Source organism: Adelges cooleyi, unplaced genomic scaffold (assembly GCF_023614345.1).
Source record: "Adelges cooleyi isolate 19-005CV unplaced genomic scaffold, UGA_ACOO_1.1 ACOO_flye_CR_arks_rails_tigmint_CR_PRNA_41, whole genome shotgun sequence".
NCBI lineage: Eukaryota > Metazoa > Arthropoda > Insecta > Hemiptera > Adelgidae > Adelges > Adelges cooleyi.
In genome coordinates, this window is record NW_026096090.1 from 4,320,768 (window position 1) to 4,340,252 (window position 19,485).

At 31.6% G+C, this 19,485-nt stretch overlaps 1 protein-coding gene across 2 annotated transcripts in view; it reads right to left on the bottom strand.

Annotated features, from left to right (window-relative positions):
* The window catches only part of LOC126841928 (metabotropic glutamate receptor 2-like), a 150,938-nt gene that overhangs the window by 15,428 nt on the left and 116,025 nt on the right, over positions 1–19,485 (bottom strand). For both annotated transcript variants that reach the window (XR_007686248.1, XM_050578739.1), the window contains exons 8-11: positions 19,104–19,237; positions 15,693–16,018; positions 4,811–4,973; positions 3,745–3,958 (exon numbers count right to left, since the gene is read on the bottom strand). Coding sequence is in view for 1 of the 2 variants with exons in the window: in XM_050578739.1 (XP_050434696.1) it covers positions 3,745–3,958; positions 4,811–4,973; positions 15,693–16,018; positions 19,104–19,237 (837 nt within the window). In the remaining variant the exon portion in view is untranslated. The remainder of the gene's footprint in view (positions 1–3,744; positions 3,959–4,810; positions 4,974–15,692; positions 16,019–19,103; positions 19,238–19,485) is intronic.

Below are 19,485 nucleotides of genomic sequence, written 5' to 3' on the forward strand. Positions count from 1 at the left end.
ATTAAACCGTAAAATGTATCTGCTTTAACCGTATTATATGATTGTCTGTGTGGTCATCTAAGTCGCGCAGTAAAAAAATGCATTTTTTTTTTTTGTTACTATAGCGACTTTGTGCTAAATTGATTACCAGACCGAAAAATATGATTAAAACGATTGATCGTGAAAATTTTCCGTAATCGTAACCGAGATCTAGTATTTCTGTAATATAAACAAGGAAAAAAAAACTCTAATACAAAGTTTACAAATGAGTTCCATATTTTACGAAGTAAATTTTAATTGTTGTTGTCTCGTCTAAGTATCTAAGGGTAAAAAACACCTATCATTAATTTTTGTTAAGATAAAAAACCAACCAGAATGAAAGTCGAGGCAAAGTGGGGGCGGAGTATAATCGAGTCAGGCCGGTGACAGGAATTATTAAGGAACTCGAATTGAAAAAATACCTTTCATAAAAATCGCTTCGAAGTGAATCTGTAGGGCGAGCAAAAAAATATTATAAATCAATAAAAAGCACTACACAGGTGACAAATTGTGTTAAAAAAAAAGTTTGACTTCAACTTTTGTTATTTTTTATAGACTCATTTTATATTTACCATCAGTCCACTTTTCAGACATCAAGTCCCCAACACTATCCTTAAAAAACGAATTAAAAAATACTTTCGCTGGTTCCACAGCTTTTAGAAAAAAAGGGATATGATTTTTGTATTGTTTTTTGATTGTTTATCTGTAGTGCTATAACTAAAAAGTACATTTTATAAATTTAGAAATGAATTTGACTATTTTAAAGTTGAAAAATGTATCTTTTCATGATTTTTTTTTAAACTTTAATAAGGAGAGTTTTTTAACTAGCCATGTATAAAAAAATTAGACAAGTAGTTATACATTATCGTAGGTCAACTTAAAACGTACTCTATACTTAAAAAAATATTAAAAACCTATTAACTATATTTTATACTTTTTTTTAGTCATAAATTGATTTATGCTAAAATTTTGTGTTTGCAATGGAATTTACTTTTTAAAAATTCCCCCAAAAAGTATAGGTGCGCGTTTATGTCACTAAAAAAGTCCCTTTGTAATTTATATTTAAATATTTTTAGAATTTCATTATGTGCATTCCATTTAGTTACAGAATAGAGCGTAATGACTTGAGATGAGATTATTATCTATACCGTTAAACTACAAAAATAATGGTAATTTTCAACAGTATTTTTAAAATATGGAACTGGGTCTATTTTATCATAAAAATCTCAGTTATTTCAGACTACTAAAAACCAGTACAAGATCTAAAAAAATAATACATTGGTGATCTAGAAAATACGCTATCGTAAAATACTGTGATTAGATTACGTTTGATATTCAGTACGGAAATCACCTAAAGTATGTTAAAAAAAATAACATGACTAGTACATTTTTGATAATAATCAAACAGAACCCACCACGGTATGTTATGTAGGTGTATGTATCAAAAAGTACCTATTTTTATAAGATTTATGAGTATAGTAGGTATGACAGTATAGTTAATTTTCATGAATACATATATACATAGTTTAGTTCCTAACTTAGTTTTCAACTTGCATCTGAACCTGTTGAAGGCAATTATAGAAGTTTGAATATACTAACTAAGTCCATGCACGAAACGCAGCGGTTACTAAAATCAAATAACAGAGGAATTGTATGTATTTATTGTATAGTTACAGTATATTTTATTGCGATGTGAAAACAAGAAAATACAATAATTTATTTGTTGACATCCCATTTTACTACTTGCATAGATACTACTTGTCAACAATTATCTGGCACACTCAAATTATCATTAGAACAGCTATAACATATCCTCTAAATTTCCTAGCTTGAAAACTTGTATTTTCCACAAAAGTATATAGAAAAACCGGTAGACGTTAAAGGGTTAAGCTGAAAATCATGAAAATATTTAAAAGTTACAGTTGTAACAGAGTTATAAATTTTGATACGTTTCCCAACTTGTGTTTACTCTAATTTTTATTGTAATTCATAATAATATTTTAGGTGTTTGTATTTGCCAATTTGTTTATTTCAAAGGGACGGTTATTTGTAGATTATATTATTATGTTTGACGTTTCTGATGTAATAATGAATTTTGATAATCAGATAAGCTTACACTATTCCACTGAAAAGCATGTCATTTAAATTCATTGTTAAACAAAAACCAACAACCCACGTGTACGTAATTTTGCCAAAATTGGACTTACCTACATCACATGACAACTAAAAGGCTTAATTTTGACGGTTGACCTTATATGCTAGGTTAATGTCGGTGCATACGAAACTATAACCCCTCGCATTGTCGCTGCCCGACGCTTCCTCCAAGGGCGGGTTTTTTGACAGTGCGAGCAGCAGCCTAACCGGTTAATGTAAACAATGGACAATGTAAACACCCACTGTCTTCGACGCTGCCACTGGAGTATTTTGGGAAGTGAATACAGCAGGCGAGGAGCAATGGCAATGGCTGAGTGTAAAGTTGGAATTATGTTTTATCAAACATAAGTTACGACTTAAGTACATAACGTTTTTGTCGGTTGCACTTTGGTTCCTTGTCGAGTTGCTTATGAATGTTGAAGTATAGATTTGAAACTGTGATGGATTAAACTTGTTCAGCAGTACCACGTACGCTCACAGCTAACGGTGAAAATTAGTTGAAAGTTTCTCATATACTGCAATGGTGGTATTTTTATGGCCAAAAGTAACGAGAACTACATTGTAAAAGTCCCGTGCCACGACAAACTTTCAGAGTACATTTGCGCATAATTACAGTAATTATTTAGTAAGACACAGGTAATTTGTTTTATGAGTTATGACGACCGACTATAATTTAACATGGCGTATGTTACTTAATGTATACCTACTTACAAACTATTGGGAATTATACACGGCACTACGATTTAAGGAAACCGAGTTTCTGCACCATAACTTTATACCGTCAAGCGGTTTGTTTGACGTTAGAAACGACGGTTCCCATGTTCAACAGTCCAACACAAATATGCAGACCATACAAAAAACATAGGTACAATCTTTCTACAACAACCGCTTTAACGACTTTTGTATTAATTAAAGTAATTGGCGCTATTCAAATTTGTCTGCATTACGTTAACGCAGCCAATCGCTAAACGTTAACCCATTACTTACAAACTTGTTGTACGAGGTGTAGGCTTACATCCCAGAATTTAGAAAAGTAGTTTTATCATTAAATAAAATACTTAGATTTTAATTAAATTTGTTAGATCAAGAAACTTTTTGAGAACTACTTTTTTCTCGACAGTAGAAAATAATGTCTGTAAATTCAAAGATAAGCCGAAGACCAATCACATTCTATGTTGAAAAAAGTCAGAATTAAAGTTGGTTGTTTTCCTACCTCTATCGTTACTGAAACTTTAGAAAATGTCGTGTTTTATGTATATATTTATATTGAGTTTAATCACCCGGGAAATAAATTTAATCAGACAAAAAACCCCTCTTTCTGAGTAAATTTCAACTTACTACCTATTTTTGTCATTACTTGTTATCTTAACATATGATTTTATATTAGTAGAGCAATATGGACTAAAGCCATGAGGTTTGTATACAAATTAAAATTAAATTCATAATTCATATTTTAGAACATTGAAATATAAACAAATTACTTACTTGTAAGTAATTATAGCGTTGTTACTTTACTTTTAGAATTTTAGAACAACGCATACTTAGCGGTAGTAATAAATTTTGTAACCTCACCTATATGCTTCGACTCGTTGAACGCTTCTGGGATGTTCCTGGTAAGCACAGCGTACACAGTGCACACTACGATCAACACGATTGGATAACCAAACGCCGTCACATAAGATGTGTTGATAAACGAAGAACACACTAGTATGTTAGATTCCCTGCTAGGATAATAATGAATGGCCCTGGGTGGACTCACTAGCATCCATACTCCATTAATGAGCACCTGTAAAAACAAATCCAGCAAGTTTTTATAAACTAGCATTATATATGTCCGAAAAATCTTATGTGTATACAAGTATAAACATTTTTCTAGCAATTGCTATATTGTGCCTAAGGTCTGAAAATTAGACTGGTTAGGTTAGGGTGTATTCTATTTTTTTTTTAACTTTATAAATTGATTTGGTTATAATAACATACTGTTTTGCAAGTACACACAAGATGTATCTTATGTTATATGAAGGTGTTAAACGTAAATTGGTTAATGAATTGAGAAGTTCTACTAAATCTGACTACTACCCATGCAAAGTAATATTTCAAAGTTTAAACCCCGTTAAATATTTGTTTTCTCTATAATGAGGGGGGAGGCAGTAGTAAATTTAGTCAACATTCGGGTCATACGAAATACCGTTCGTACGGTTTGTGATTTATAAAGCTGCTGTTCGAGTAAATAGGCCCAATAGAAAAAAGTTAACGGGCTTACAGACACAAAAGAATGACATTATTGTAAAAGTAATACCTTTCACTTTACAACTCCGCATCGAAGCTATAACACTACACTATTCAGAAAACTCCATGTATTTGCGTCAAGTAACCGGAATCAATGTTTTTTAGTTGGACGGTTGCAATTAATTTCGAATTTCTTGAGCAATGTCATTAGGTGTAAGTATTTATTATATATATATACGTTGTAGACCGAGAAAATCGTCGGTAACTAACAGCTTTTAATTGCGGTTTTCCTCTGATCGAGAGATTAGCAATACTTGGCTTGTTAAATTAATTAGTTGTGCTCTCGGGGAAGTTTTGCGAGCGTGCAAGTAGTAAGCACCTTAATATTAATTAATATTATCATTATTACTTGTATAGATATCAGTCCGGTGCATATGACTAATTGAGATTTTGGAGAAATGTAATTGGGACGTTTGACGGTTCGACGACCAGCGTTGAATATGCGCGATATACGGTTTGTCTTAGTCAGTAACGCGGCGTAAACAACCGTGAAACAAAATCCAACGCCGAATCTGAAAAATTCGTGTCAACAATTATTTTACTTTAAAATTAAACACTATACCATAATTGAGTCATATCGATACAATAGTACAAACAAGTAACGTGTCATCACAATATTAATCTGGTATATTTTTTCGTAGAATGTACATTTATTACACCATTGACCGACGTTAGTAAAAATACTACAATGTGATCAATCATCTTAAAACACAATATATTATATTATAGTATATTTGTGCTTAAGAAAGGTGAGTAAGGTATTTTACTCTAATAAATGATTGACTATATGTATAAGTAATTAGAATAGTTAACGGATATGCGTAACAATAAGGATAATATGACAATAATAATAATTTCCTAATTTTTTATTTCGAGGGCCGCAGCATGGTTTTTACAAAAAAATATTAAGTAAAGATATCAAAAAATTTAAAACGCCACCCCATTGATATAATTTTTTTCTATACATTATGAGAATTTAGTAGATCTACCCCTTAACCCATTAGTCCCCAAACTAATGTTTCTAACCTTGGAAACTAATGGGTTAAGAGAGTCGGAGCACAACTAGTTTTCATGCGTTTTAGACCAATAAGCGGTGCTAAATTAGACATACTTCCCAGTGTTGAATGTAGGAAGTCGATTTTCAATTTTCTCTTTTGAAGACCTCCAAAATTATTTTTTATTATTTTTGAAAAATCAGTGATAACTCCCGAATTACATTTAAATTTATTTTAGGTATACCAAATTTTAAATCGAAAATCAGCTTCCTAAGAAACCTAGACAATTTGTCAACAAATCCATACATACTTTAAAAACTAGAATCCAACTATGGGAAGTATATCTAATTTAACACCACTTAGTGGTCTAAAACGCATAAAAACTAGTTGTGCTCCGACCCCCTTCTTTAAGGGTAAATTTACCGAATTCTCACAACGTATAGAGAAAAACTTTATCTATGGGGTGGTGTTTTTATTTTGTTTGATATCTCTACTTAATATACTTAAATTAATTGTAATTTCGTATATTTATCAGGCAGAAAAATATTCTGTTTTGTTAAATGCATCTTGAGGTGGGGTGGAAAAATGTCAAGGTGGGGTAGCTGGAGAAATAGAACTAAATATAATGATAGTTGTAGTACATTTTTGGTTGTTCATTTACTTATTTAGATTTTCTCAACATTTTCTCTAAGACATTGCATATAAGGATGCAACGTAATAAAACATACATAAAGCTTAAATTAGTTAAATTAGTTATTAAAAAACGAGGTCCATAATAATATGTGTACAAAACGGTATAGTATACAATATTAATAAAAAACGGAGACATATACATTTGCTGTATATTTAATCTATCTCGTCTGCTTTAATTTTTTTTAAGAGTCTTTAAATAATTCTCTTTTAATAATATCAATTCATTAGTTCAAAAGTGAATATCCCCAAATATTATAAGCATAAAAGTTTAAGTAAGCAGTAATGTAGTTGAGTAGTGTAAACGAAAAAAAAAATACTATTACATTATGTGCTGCTAATACTATAAGTGCAAAGCTGTTGTAGTAATACAGCTCATAAAATATTATTTTAAAGTCATTACAAATAAATGGTTTTTTTTTTGTATCAAAAATTGAACAAAATATTTTATATTTATTATTTATTATATATTACCTACCATTTTTAATTCTCCAATTTTATCCTAAGGATTATTGGAAGAAATAATATTCTTGCATTCACAAGTAATAATACCTATATAGTTGTAACGTTTTAACTACCTTTTTCATTTATATGTAATAGCCGTTTTCTTATTTTAGAAAAAAATACAATATAACGTTGTAAATAATTATTTTTTTTATTACAAAGTTATTGGAATCAAAAGCCGAGACTTATTTGCAGGAAATAGTAATTTCGTAACAAAACGAAATTATTATCTATTTTATTTATTAAATTGTGCCGTCCTGTTAAGATATGTCCAGGAAGACGGCAATTTTTTCCAATGTAGTACATTTTTTTTTATTTAAAAAAACGAAATAAAGAATTTAATTTCAATTGTATGAGAAATGTCTCGGAGCACAATGTCTCTGGCATGTTATTTAATTAAACCATTGATGTCTTATTGCCGGCGTTTCCATAAAGACTACTAGAACATCATTTTAACGGAACGTTTTTTGTTTAGTATTTCAGTGAATATATTTTACTTTTACAATACAACGGTAAAAACGAATAAAATTAGTTATAGAAAAATGTATGATTAAGTATTTCATATTTCAGTATTTTAACATTTAATTATTGTGAACTTTGCATAGTTTGCAGCATATTTAAGTTTTTAATAATACAATAACGCGCGGTGTTACAAATAAAATAGTATTCAAATAATGGCCGATAACTAGTTCTAACAATTTTTTATATATATTGTGTAGATACAAATGACATTATACTTCAGTATAAACTTGAAAAAACTTTGAACTCGAGAACAGTGATACACACAAGAGGATGCAGGAGTGTAAGTCAATATCCATGAAAATATCAAAAATATTTTTTGTTTTTCCATCGTTTTTGAATGCAGTAAAGTGTAGTAAGTGAGCAACTGCCTGAAAAATGTTATGCATTTATTGCACTTGTCTACCACAGTACAAAAAGGACTACCACAGTTGTTTCATTCATTACGTTTTATGTGTTAACGAAATTATAATTGTTATACTGTCGTTTGGAAATCAAAAGTTAAAGAATTGAACGGGACTGAAATTCCTCAAGTAATCTGGATTATTTGATGGATTATCTGGATTTTCAAGTTGTATATATTTTTTTAATTAAACTTGTTGTCAAGGTGTGTAAAGTTTATTTTAAATAATAATTTTGTATTTTATCTTTGGATAAAAATAAAATTTAATTCCGAAAACCCAAATAACTCGTATAATCCGGGTTACTGAAATCCAGATATTCGCATTTGTATGGGATAAGACGAATCAGAAGAATGACAATACAATCATATTAAGAATAGGAATACTCATTGTAAAACTAATTGGTATATAAATTAGTATTATAGTATAACGACTATATATTATCAACAAGTTTCGTTTATTTGATGGTTATAACAAACGCCGGACCAAAATGGCCATCTCATAATAATATCGAATTTGTAAAAAGATGGTGCAAATATAATTAATTATAAATTTAATATTTACATATATTTTATTTATATAATATCTTAAGTACCCATTGCCATACAGCAGTTGCCACAGCCATGTCATATTCGACAGAAGCCAGATACGTCTCCGCCGTAGCTTTTGAATATAATTTTATTCCCACAAACACTTGACACGGCACAACCATTATATTATACAAATTAAAGAAAAATGTTTACGAGTGTGCGTTTTGTTTAGTGGGATCTTTTCGTTTATTATTATTATTATCATCATTATCATACATTTTTGCTCGCATGTATGGGATCATGGCGTTATTATTATTATTATTATTAGCGCACAAGGTCTGCTTTTATGAGATATCGCGTATTATACCCTTCAAACACACGTACGACGGATATGAAAGGCCATTACACACACTTTACAGCGCTTCCCTATACCATCGCCGACTAATCCGTTCGCTTCGAGCAAACCCCTAAAACACACACACACAATAAACGCATTCCAATTATTATTCGCCCGTATAGTACTTATTATTATTATCGTTAAAAAAAAAATAATTATACGTTGAAATAATGAACGTAAATGGCGGTGATTTTTTTCTTTGTTTTATAGACATCCGGCTTTGGCTTTATAACAACACCTTCTTAGCCGTATAGCTACTTCAGCGGCAGCGTTGTAAAAACATCAAAACACTATTAATATAATATAGTACCTGCAGCGCGTTATATTATAAGGCGTTGCCAAAGAACGAATAATGCCGATCCCGTAAAGTGTTTTTCCAAACTAAAAAAAAAAACTCTTCAAAAGAAAACGGCGTTGTAAAGCTGACATTCAACAATGAAACCGATGAAGCAGGCGTATAAAAAAATAATAAGATCATATTCGTACAAGCAAACAATTTTCATTTTTTTATTTTGGATTATATTTGACAAAGATAAATTATTATCGAAATGCCCAAGGAAGATGACGATTTATCAATCAATTTTTACCGATTTAAATTGGATGACATGTAGGTGTGTCAATAATTTATACGCAGGAATAATATAAATTTGAATAAAATAAAATAAATCTAGTTTGTATTTTTAGTTTTAATATATTATGCACCGCCGTTGTGTTGTTGTTTGTTAAATTTAAAATAATTTGCAGTTTATGTTATCAATGATTATCGTGTTGTAATATTAATTTAAAAACTGATTCGATGCAATGAGGGTAATAATGCAACGAGGACTTTCAGCTTATTTGAGCGAACAGTCCATGCAGAAGTAGCCACTAAATGAATAATACAAATAATCATAGTTTCAACGATTCGATTGAAATTACATACTTTGTTGATTTTTTTTACTTTCAGCACTCACGCATGCATGATATGGTGTCTACAACACTTTTAGTATCTGGGATATATTCATGAGCATCGAATGGCCAAGAGATCAGATTTCAGAGCGTGTGTGTTAAGAGTTATTTATTTGTGCTCTTGCTTTACAGTGGTAAAAACATGACGGCGACGGAACAGCTCGGAGAACGTGTTCAGTGTCATTTTCACCAAAGTATGTTCTGATAAGAGCGTTTATTTACTGGTTTTTATGGCGAAGAGTAGTAATATTTAGTAGTATCATAAGCATAATGTTTTCTTGTCGTTATCGAATTAAAAAAAATAAAAATAAAAATAAGTTTAATCCAGTGAGTGACGGACGGAAAAAGTGCAGTTGTTATGTATCCAACACAGGATGTTTGCGTAGGAATGTGTACAAGATATTTTTATAATAATTATTATGCGAGATCACGGGTAATATGTACATATGGATCGTTTAGAAGATATTGCATGAAACCAAACAGCAACTCACACGGTGCAGCCACGCGTTTAGCCAGTTATCAATAACAACTACTATCATAATAATATAATTATATGGATATAATATACTACATTAAATGGTATACTATGTATACACTATACAGTATAATATATGTTATATATACACATTACACGCTTACACATGCCACCGGCGTTTCGTTAGAGCGGTCAGGGTGTGACATAAAACCCCCTGACATTTTTTTATTCGATTACCCACGGATCTATAATTTTTACAATCGATTTTTTTTTTTTGCGGCCAAAAGAAGAATGAGGTCGAGCTATGTGGATTAATTTGCTTTAAAGCTTTTTACGGTCGATTTACAAGTTTAAACAACCCAGCAGAAAAAAAACCCGTCGTAATAAATATCTGCGATCGGATCATATTATAAGAAAAAATATTTTCACCGTGGGTAACCGTCCGAAAAAGTAATTGCACTTACGGTGTATAAAAGATATATATTATATATTTTTTTTGTAAATAGACGACCCCTCGTCGCGTGAAAAAAGCGAGCCGAAGACGATGCGAAGAAGCTAAATTGTTTATTCTATTATTTTTACCATAGTATATAGTTTACTTAGTAGGTCAAAGAATTGGTGGGGAAAAAAAATATGAAGACATACTCGTATATCGTGAATAAACAACGGATCTATGGAGAAGCAATTACCGGTAGACCCCAAACTTGATTTAAGAACGCTAATTTGGTTGTTAGCTGTTATCATGCTTAAAAATCAAAATCACCGCCTGGTAGGAAGAAAGTGGAAGTTAAACATTAAAATGTTACAGCACCTAACCGACCCGAATACAAGCTAATAAACGTGATCTATTTGGACACGTTTGTATTGTGTAGTTGACTAATGCAATATGAGTTACCAAAATATTTTGTCGGCGTAAATTGAACAAAAAAAAAAAAAAAACATAAAGGTTTCAACACCATTTGATTAAGTCCGCTAGTTCCATGCGTGTAAATTAAACATTTTGATAAAACACAAATACCGCATTAACTGTGTAAATGTATTGTGGTCTGTCCTTTATCCGCTAGGACCACGGAAATTAGTAGCCTGATTTACTTAATATGTCGTAACAAAAACTAGTTTATTGCCAGACAAAAGGACACAGTATTACTCTATTGTTAGGCTCGGTCACAGATGTTGTAGGAAATTAACCTTTTTATAATAACGAAAAGATACCAAAATGTTATTTAATTTATTTAAAGGTAGCTATGTATATTTTACAAAATGGGGGGGGGGTTAAGAAATCAAAATTTCAAAAGTTCGAAAATAAGGACCACCCTAATGCACAATCATCTTTTCTCTTCTAAATAAAATAATACTTAATGACATGTCATGTAAAATTGAGCACCACATTACTTTTTAAATGTTAAGCAAGTAGGAAGTTAAAAAAATTAAAGCAACCTACATAAAACAAACTTTGGAGAGAATAGCAATTAAGTCTTTTCAATTTGCAATGAAATTTAAGGCAAGTGGCACGGAAATCCATTAAATGTCATTCCCCAAAAAAAAGTCATACTATCACTTTCTGATCCGTTCGGTTAAAGAGACAGCATTATGAGAGACAACTTAATGCATTAGCATGAAAGCTTAGGTTTTAATATCTAAGTAGAAAGATGCGCCCACGTTTTTCTAGTTCACCTGTCCTATTTGGTTATCAAGATCCCCGGAGGGTTATTTTATACTTTTGAAGGCGCATAAAAATGTTATTTTTAGATTAATTTTTTAATCTACTTTATTTTAAAACTAACGTGACGTTATTCTCCGAATAAAGAATTTTTTTTTATTCTAAAAAAATGTATTCATGATGTAAAAAAAATACATATTTATTCAGAATTTGTTTATTAGTCTATATAAATCATATACATTTATCTAATAATTTAAAATAAAAAAAACATTCATGTATATGAATGGTGTAATATTGAATATAAAATATAATACAATGGAAATAACCCACAGTAGAAAGGTTTATATATGTAATGCTTGTTAACACATAACAAAAAAAAGTTGCAATTATCGCACTATCAGAAAATCAGTGTGGCATCTCAAAAATTGTCGACAAATAAACAAATTAAACACATTATTTTACCATATAATTATATGATAAATAAAACCTTTGAACGCGACTATCTCGAAAAAGGGTTATTTTAGTTAACAGGCTAATTATCTGATAGTGCGTTATGTTGTTTTATATATTAATACATTGAGTTTAAAAATTAATCGTTAATTATTGTGCATAATAAAGTACATATTCTGTAAGAATTGGCTTTGAAAAAAAACGGAAAATTAAGGTTCATAATGTTGTTTTGCAGGTGAAATAAAATCATACAGGGTTTATGAGTCGTAAAAAACACATATAACGCTAAAAACAATTTCCCGGAAGTATAACACATTTACACCTTTGAACATTTTGTAAGGCAACGCTTTCCATGGACGTCTGGTGGTTGTAAGTCAGTTGAAAACATAATTTAGAAAAAAACCCTAACGGGAAATCGCTCGGCATTCAACCTTAATAACATGTAATATTTTATAATTTTAATTTTTAGCTCCTTGCCGTCGTTAGGAGCTATAGAAATACTTTAGAAATGGTTTAAAACACAATATTTTACATCCAAAAGCTTTCTTAGTATCGCATTTCTACACAGCCATAGACGCAGCTGGTAAAAGGGATTAAAGCACTAGCGTATTCTCTCTAATTAAAAATGTTTCCGTGTTTCTCGATAATAAATTGGGTATTTTTTCTTTCGACGAATTGTAACGTATAAACATTTTTTTTTTTAATACCTTTTATAATACGTTTATTGGACATCTGACGTATACACGTCTTACTTTAGACTGAATACAATATTACCGGTACACACGGGACACATGTGTTATCGTTTGGCGGGTAATTGTAGATGGACGACAGTAGTGAAAATCAATCGGAAAGAGTGCAACGGAAAATAAATACACACGGTATAAAATAAAAATAATAACAATAATATGATCTGTATGTATAAAGTGTACGGGCGGCGTGCAAGGCTGTACAAATCGATCACGTTTTATTGGGGTTATTTTATTTTTACTGGCCGGCCGAATGTTTTTGTTACATTGTAGAGACGGCCGGCGGCATTTGGCTGGTTATTTACCTTGTTGCGTTCGCTGTAAAGCTTTTTATCGGCGCTGGGTTAAAATAATCTACAAACCCCGTTTCACTACGACTAGAACTCCGATATATTATTATAATATTAAATATTGCTCCACGTTAATAAGATGCACATTAGCTATACATGTAGATTTATTATGTTAACAATAATTGTAAGACCCGTTCTTTTCTTATTGCATAATATATTTACTGAATTTATTATATTTTTGGACGAGTTACGAGGGAATTATTCAAAATTGTTTTTCTGACAACATTTTTTATACTTGCAATTGGTATTGCACGGTTCGATAAATCTCAGTAGCTTGTAATCTGAAATTTGAATATACCGTAACACGATTTTTTTGTCCAATCCTTATGCATAATATTAATAATGTAGTGGATGCTCGGCCGTATTAAATGGATCATCGACCAGGAATAAATAAACAGGTGAGGGAGTGGAGATCAGACGAGAGAAAATAACGAGCCCGAGATTGCACGCCGGGGCGTAGCAAAATTGCCTAACCGAGACGCCGTCTCGTCATTATTATAATAATATTAATTTGACTTTTGGGTATTCATTATGAAACGTTTTTTTTTTAAGGCGTTAGAAATTAATGGAAACGCCTTAATATTCGACAACATTTTTTTTATTATTATTGCGGTTAACGCAAAAATAAAACGATATAGTAATAATGATTGATAAAAAATAATTAACGCCGGAACAATATAATAATTTATGCGAATATGTTTTTTTCCCGTTACGTTTTTTTTTTAATGTTTTCCGCTCAGAAACGCGTTGTCTGTGTCGACTAAGCGATTTTTTTTTTTAGAAATATTAAACTAGACGAACAATCTGCCGCTGCTGTTATTGTTGTCATTGCTGTTGTATAATAGCTTTACGCGTTATGGTAATTCGTCTTTATTACAAACGCTGTTTCCTGAATAAAAAAAAAAAAAACGACAATCAGAAAGGCACACTGCTGCCGTAGCCGTACCATCGGTATAGCTCTTTGGTTATGGTAAAATAAAAAGTTTAATTCGTTTTTATTTTGTTTACTGAAAGCGCGGATGCAAAACGGTACGGACGTTTTACGACTTAAGTAATTGTGTTAGGCGAGCTGCTGAAAATCTGAAATATTATGTTTACAAAACGTCATGCCTATATACTATATACAAACTGCTGACACGATTTTATGTTATTGTGTTTGAGGTAGTCACAGTTTGTGTACTTTGTTATTCTAGCTAAGTTATCATGCGGTTTATGTGACAATATCATAGTATACGATTATTACATATAGAAAAGAATCATGTTTTTTTTAATATATATAATTTGTTTGGCATAAAATTGTTGCATCGGGTTACGGTACGAAAATGTCTTCCTCCGATCTTTGCCGGCGCAAAGATTACAACTTTTTTAAGTGTAAATTAATGGCTGCCCAACAAAATAATATGACCTCCGACGGCTATTATATTGTATAGAGTGCACGGGTTGTCAAACTTTTAAGTAGAAATACTACGAGAGAGAGAGAATAATATGCGGTTAGCTGTCATGAGTTTCCGGGCACAGAATCGTAAAAAAGTGTAAAAAAAGTCAAGAGGAAAAGCAAGCAACGAAAAATTAGTTTTATGGTCCAAGTACTAAATTCAATTGTATTGACACCACCGTGGGGTTTTGGTGTTATTGGCATTTCGTCGAAAAATAACCCTACTTAGAATATAGAATACACTGCAAAAGAGCACAGGTAAATACCAGCGGAGTGCGCTTTACCGGAAACGAACCCGAGATATTTCAAAAGCCTTTTAACTCGAACGGTTTATTTATTACACAAGGAGCTCTGATGGTCGAATGCATACTTTGAAGTGTGAATACTTGGTTTGCAAATAACTCTAGTATAATTATTAAATATATAGAACATATTATATCGAAACATTCAGTGTTACCTAGTAATATTTGATTTCCTGACAAAATATGATGTAAAAATATTTTGACATTTATTATTTATTATTTTTTAAAAGTATATTATTGCAGTACGGTTTTAAAATGTAGTTTCCGCGATACGAGAAAATGTATACAGGGCATCTCACCGATATTTCAAGTAGCGAATCTTGACACCGAGATGCATAAAAATGTATCTACCATTTTCTCGTAATTCGTTTTGAACGATTACTTAACGATTTGTCAACTATAAAAGTTAAAAACCTAATTATTTAAACAGTGGTCCTGCCAAATTTCACGTCCGTATTATGTCTGAAACCACACAATACGTTTTAGATTCGTGTTAGATATTTGGAAATATTGGTTGAAAGTTACAATTCACCACCCGACCTACCAAGCTAACAGAAAAGCTCTAAAACAACTGACAGATACATTTTTATTTTTATTTATACATAAGAGGAAACACGAATTGTGCACACTATTGTAATAGTTATTTTAAGTATAACAGTATAATACCATAGTGTATAATAACAATTGTATGTGTAAATGTTTTCAAAGGTTCACATCGAGACTTTCACTTCCGAAACGACTACTACGCGTGTCTCTGGAGTACTCGCCAAATCCCAAGCTATCTTTTTCTTTCTTATTTTTACTATTTTTTATTTCTTTTTGACTGTACCTTTGAACGCCGCAAACGATATCTGTAGGCTTCAGCACCAACACGAACGTGATCAGATAACACAAGAGTATGCCTGACAGAAGCACGTACGATACTTCCCTGCCGGTGGCCTTGACGATGGGCGTGTGGTTATGCTTGACGAACACGGTCACCACCAACAACGTGACGACCACTCCAATCGCCGACAAAGTCATGGCACCGATGGCCCAGCTACTTCCGATCCGCAAAAACACTTCCGGTATGTCCAAACACTGCTCTCGGTTGGCGTCTGGCAGCGTGCCCTGGGGACACGGCATACATGTCCGCTCGTCCGTTGGCGACCGGATCTAAATCAGACGATAGTTAGTAGTATGACGTGCCATTTACCTATGATATAAACAGACACGAAGTCGTCTCCTACAGATTTTTAACTTTGCAAAACTAAATACCTATTTTTAATACTCATATATTTTTTAAACGTTTAAAAAATAATTTTTTATGTTATTGTTAACAAAAAAAATTGAAGTTCTCGTTACAGAATACTGTAATTATTAAACTAAAGTTTTACCTATACAATATTAGTATCGTAATACAGTAATTACGTGTTTCGATGTCCATTAACCATTAAACATTCTACTTTTAAAAAGAAAATTGAACAGTGGTATTTGGACACTTTCTGTTACAGGCTAAAAATATTCGACTCCCATCTTTCTCCACTCCATTTCCGTGGTTTAAATATTTACTCTTATTTTGATCCTATCTTGTAGAATCTTCGAGTTACCCAGGTTTTAAAATATTTAATGTTTTACAACTAACATAATAATATTTTTAAAAACTTGACTTACGTCAATTAAATGATTCAGTTTGAACATGCTAAAATTATAAACGTGTTAAATATTTCATGGATTGAACTATTAGTTTGATCATTTTTGAACCTATCATTGTTGTTGTTAGCTGACGTTTCGAACCCATTGTAGGGTCCAAACAATATAAACAGCTGTCAAAATAAATGAAAATTGCATTTTTACAAAGGGAACAGCAAAAGAATGCCAAAAAGAGCACAACAGACACAAACTGTGAAAAGAACAAAACAAAGTAAACCACATATAAGGCATTACAACACCACTTGGTCGAGAAAACACGGCTGCAAAAACGGACATGTACATTGTACATATTGGTAGAAAGAAACAAGCGTTGAGTAGCAGTATAAATAAGTATAGTCACGACAATGTAACTATGACTATCTCTATGAAAATTGACCCTACAATGGGTTTAAAACGTCACTTAACTAATGATAACATAGATGGATCCGAAAATGATCAAACTAATGCTAAGGTCAAGTACATATAATATAAAAAAAAGAAATTGAAAAATTATACATGTTTATAATTATTAAAACGTTTTATAAATACTAGTTTTTACAAGTTTTGTACAGATAGTCAATATGAACATTTATTATTATTTAATTATAAGGAATGATTTATTTATAACGCGATGGCCGCTGGATAATGAAAATTGATTGTTACGATTTCCTTTAGTAATTGAACATAATAAATGGTACGATTACCTTTTTCTAAAGATGGGTGAGGGGGGAAAGAGTGATAATAAGAAATATTTTATGTATTTAAGGGCTCGGACTTCAAGAAAAAGATATCTGCAGGTTCGTTTGACGATTTATTGTGTTGTACAACAAACGTTTACATCTCACTTATGAAGACCTAATGCCCTATATAATAATTAACAAGGACTGAATATCTGAGAATACACATTCATGTACACGTGGGTTCGACAAAATAACATTTCCCAGCTACCACAACTCTTTTTGAGATTTAAGACACGATTAAAAACATGGCTACTGTTTATTTATCAACACTGTATAACTTTTGGCTTAATTTGAATTGATTATATCATTATGTTAATATAAACTGTAGAAACTCTTATGAAATTGTGGCTTTTCGCAAAATATATGGTAGTGTAACGGCAGTTTGGTTTACTATCGCACACCTTGAGAAATTACACGATACAAAAGCCAGCCTGTGTATGGAAAGCGGGATAAACACCAGGGTTGCTCACGATAATATCATAAAAGAGTTTCGCCACATTGAATTCACGTTTACCGCCCAATTGGTTGTTGTTCGAATACGGCAGGAGCCCTAGGGTCGAAACGGACAAAAGAGGAAACACACTTAAATATCTAACGAATTCGCTATTCGAGTCGATTGAACTCTGAACCCGTTTTTATTATACAATAACTCACGGGTTATATGCTCCAACAGGGCACATTAAAATATATGTTGATACACTGTGGCGCCTGTTGTCCGGTTGTAAAAGCCGATTGGCCGTTAAAAATTCGACATTACTCATAAAAATAATAATTGCCATTATGTTGTTAGGTAAAAAACAGTGTACCAGCGCTTCGTTATGATAATGCGATAAACGAGTTGGATAGTTACTGAAAACAACTAAATGCAAAATAAAGATATATCCGAAGTGTGGAATTGTTTTTTTTTTTTTCAATTTGTTTTGCAAAAAACACTAAAACTCGTCCATAGATCAAGAGGTGTTTGCAGAAGCTACACAGGCGAGTAAAACATACATTTGTTTAGGTGTTTCAGGTCGTTGAGTTCGACGAGCCAATGAGTATGGTATTTTAGGGAAACCCTTATACGCGTCTCTAGCTGAGGTTATTTTGGTTCAATAGTCGTCGAATGTCTTCGATGTAATAAATTGCCAGGAAACTCTATTTTGACCAGAACCTTTTTTGATAATAGCCGTATTATGATAAACCGAAACGTCAAATCTGAAATTTATGTTTAAACATTAGCTCTAAGAAAATAGCCATTATTTAAAAAATCCCGAATAATATATTCACAACACATTGCATAAGGTAAACCCGTTTTTAACCGATCTCGGGATAAAAAAGATTAAAGAATTGTTTTTATCTAATGGGGTATAGAATAGGGTCAGTAGGTTAAAAGCACTACCCGACCGAAAAAATAAATATTAAGCGGACGCCACACCACCCATTTATTAAATAGTAAAATATATGCCATTTTTTGTATTAATATAGTAATGGTTATTACTGTGTTATTTATTGGTTGTTATTTCTTCTATCAGATTATCACATTAGTTTTTATAGAAAAATATTACAATTTGTTTTCCATCCAAACTACTTTGCGCGGGACAAACTTATAACTTCCCAGTAGATTTACCAAATTTTCTTAGCACATAGAAAATAACTATATTTGTATCGTAGCGTTTTTATTTTTCGATATCAATGAATTTTAATTGAATACTTAACTTGGTAAATAAAATTTAACACAAAATATAGGTACCGTTTTAATTGTTTATAACAATATATATATTTGTTATCGTGGTATAGGTATGCTTTCATGTTGCACATGATGTTAATAATATAATCATTAATCTCACCTGGTATTGGGTGCAGTTGTAACAGTGCCAACAGCATTTCTCGCCCTCCAGATACTGTTTCGCTTGTCCTCTCTGGCACGGTAGACTGCAAACAGATTCGGGTGGTTTCGACAATTCGGTTTTGAAGCGCAATTCTGGATAACAAAAACATTGCAATAGTAACGTTAGTCACAACGTTAAAATGAAAAATACCACCAATCTTTGAAGTATTAATAGTAATCGAAGTTAATTAAAATAATTGAAATATCCAATTTTCTTTGTAGAACAGAAGAAACAGCCAATAACATTTTCAGAGAAAAGCTATTTTTATGTTATTTACCAGAGATGTTTAACTGGAATCGTACAACGTAATCGTTACCATAGTTTGCTTTAAAAAAAATAA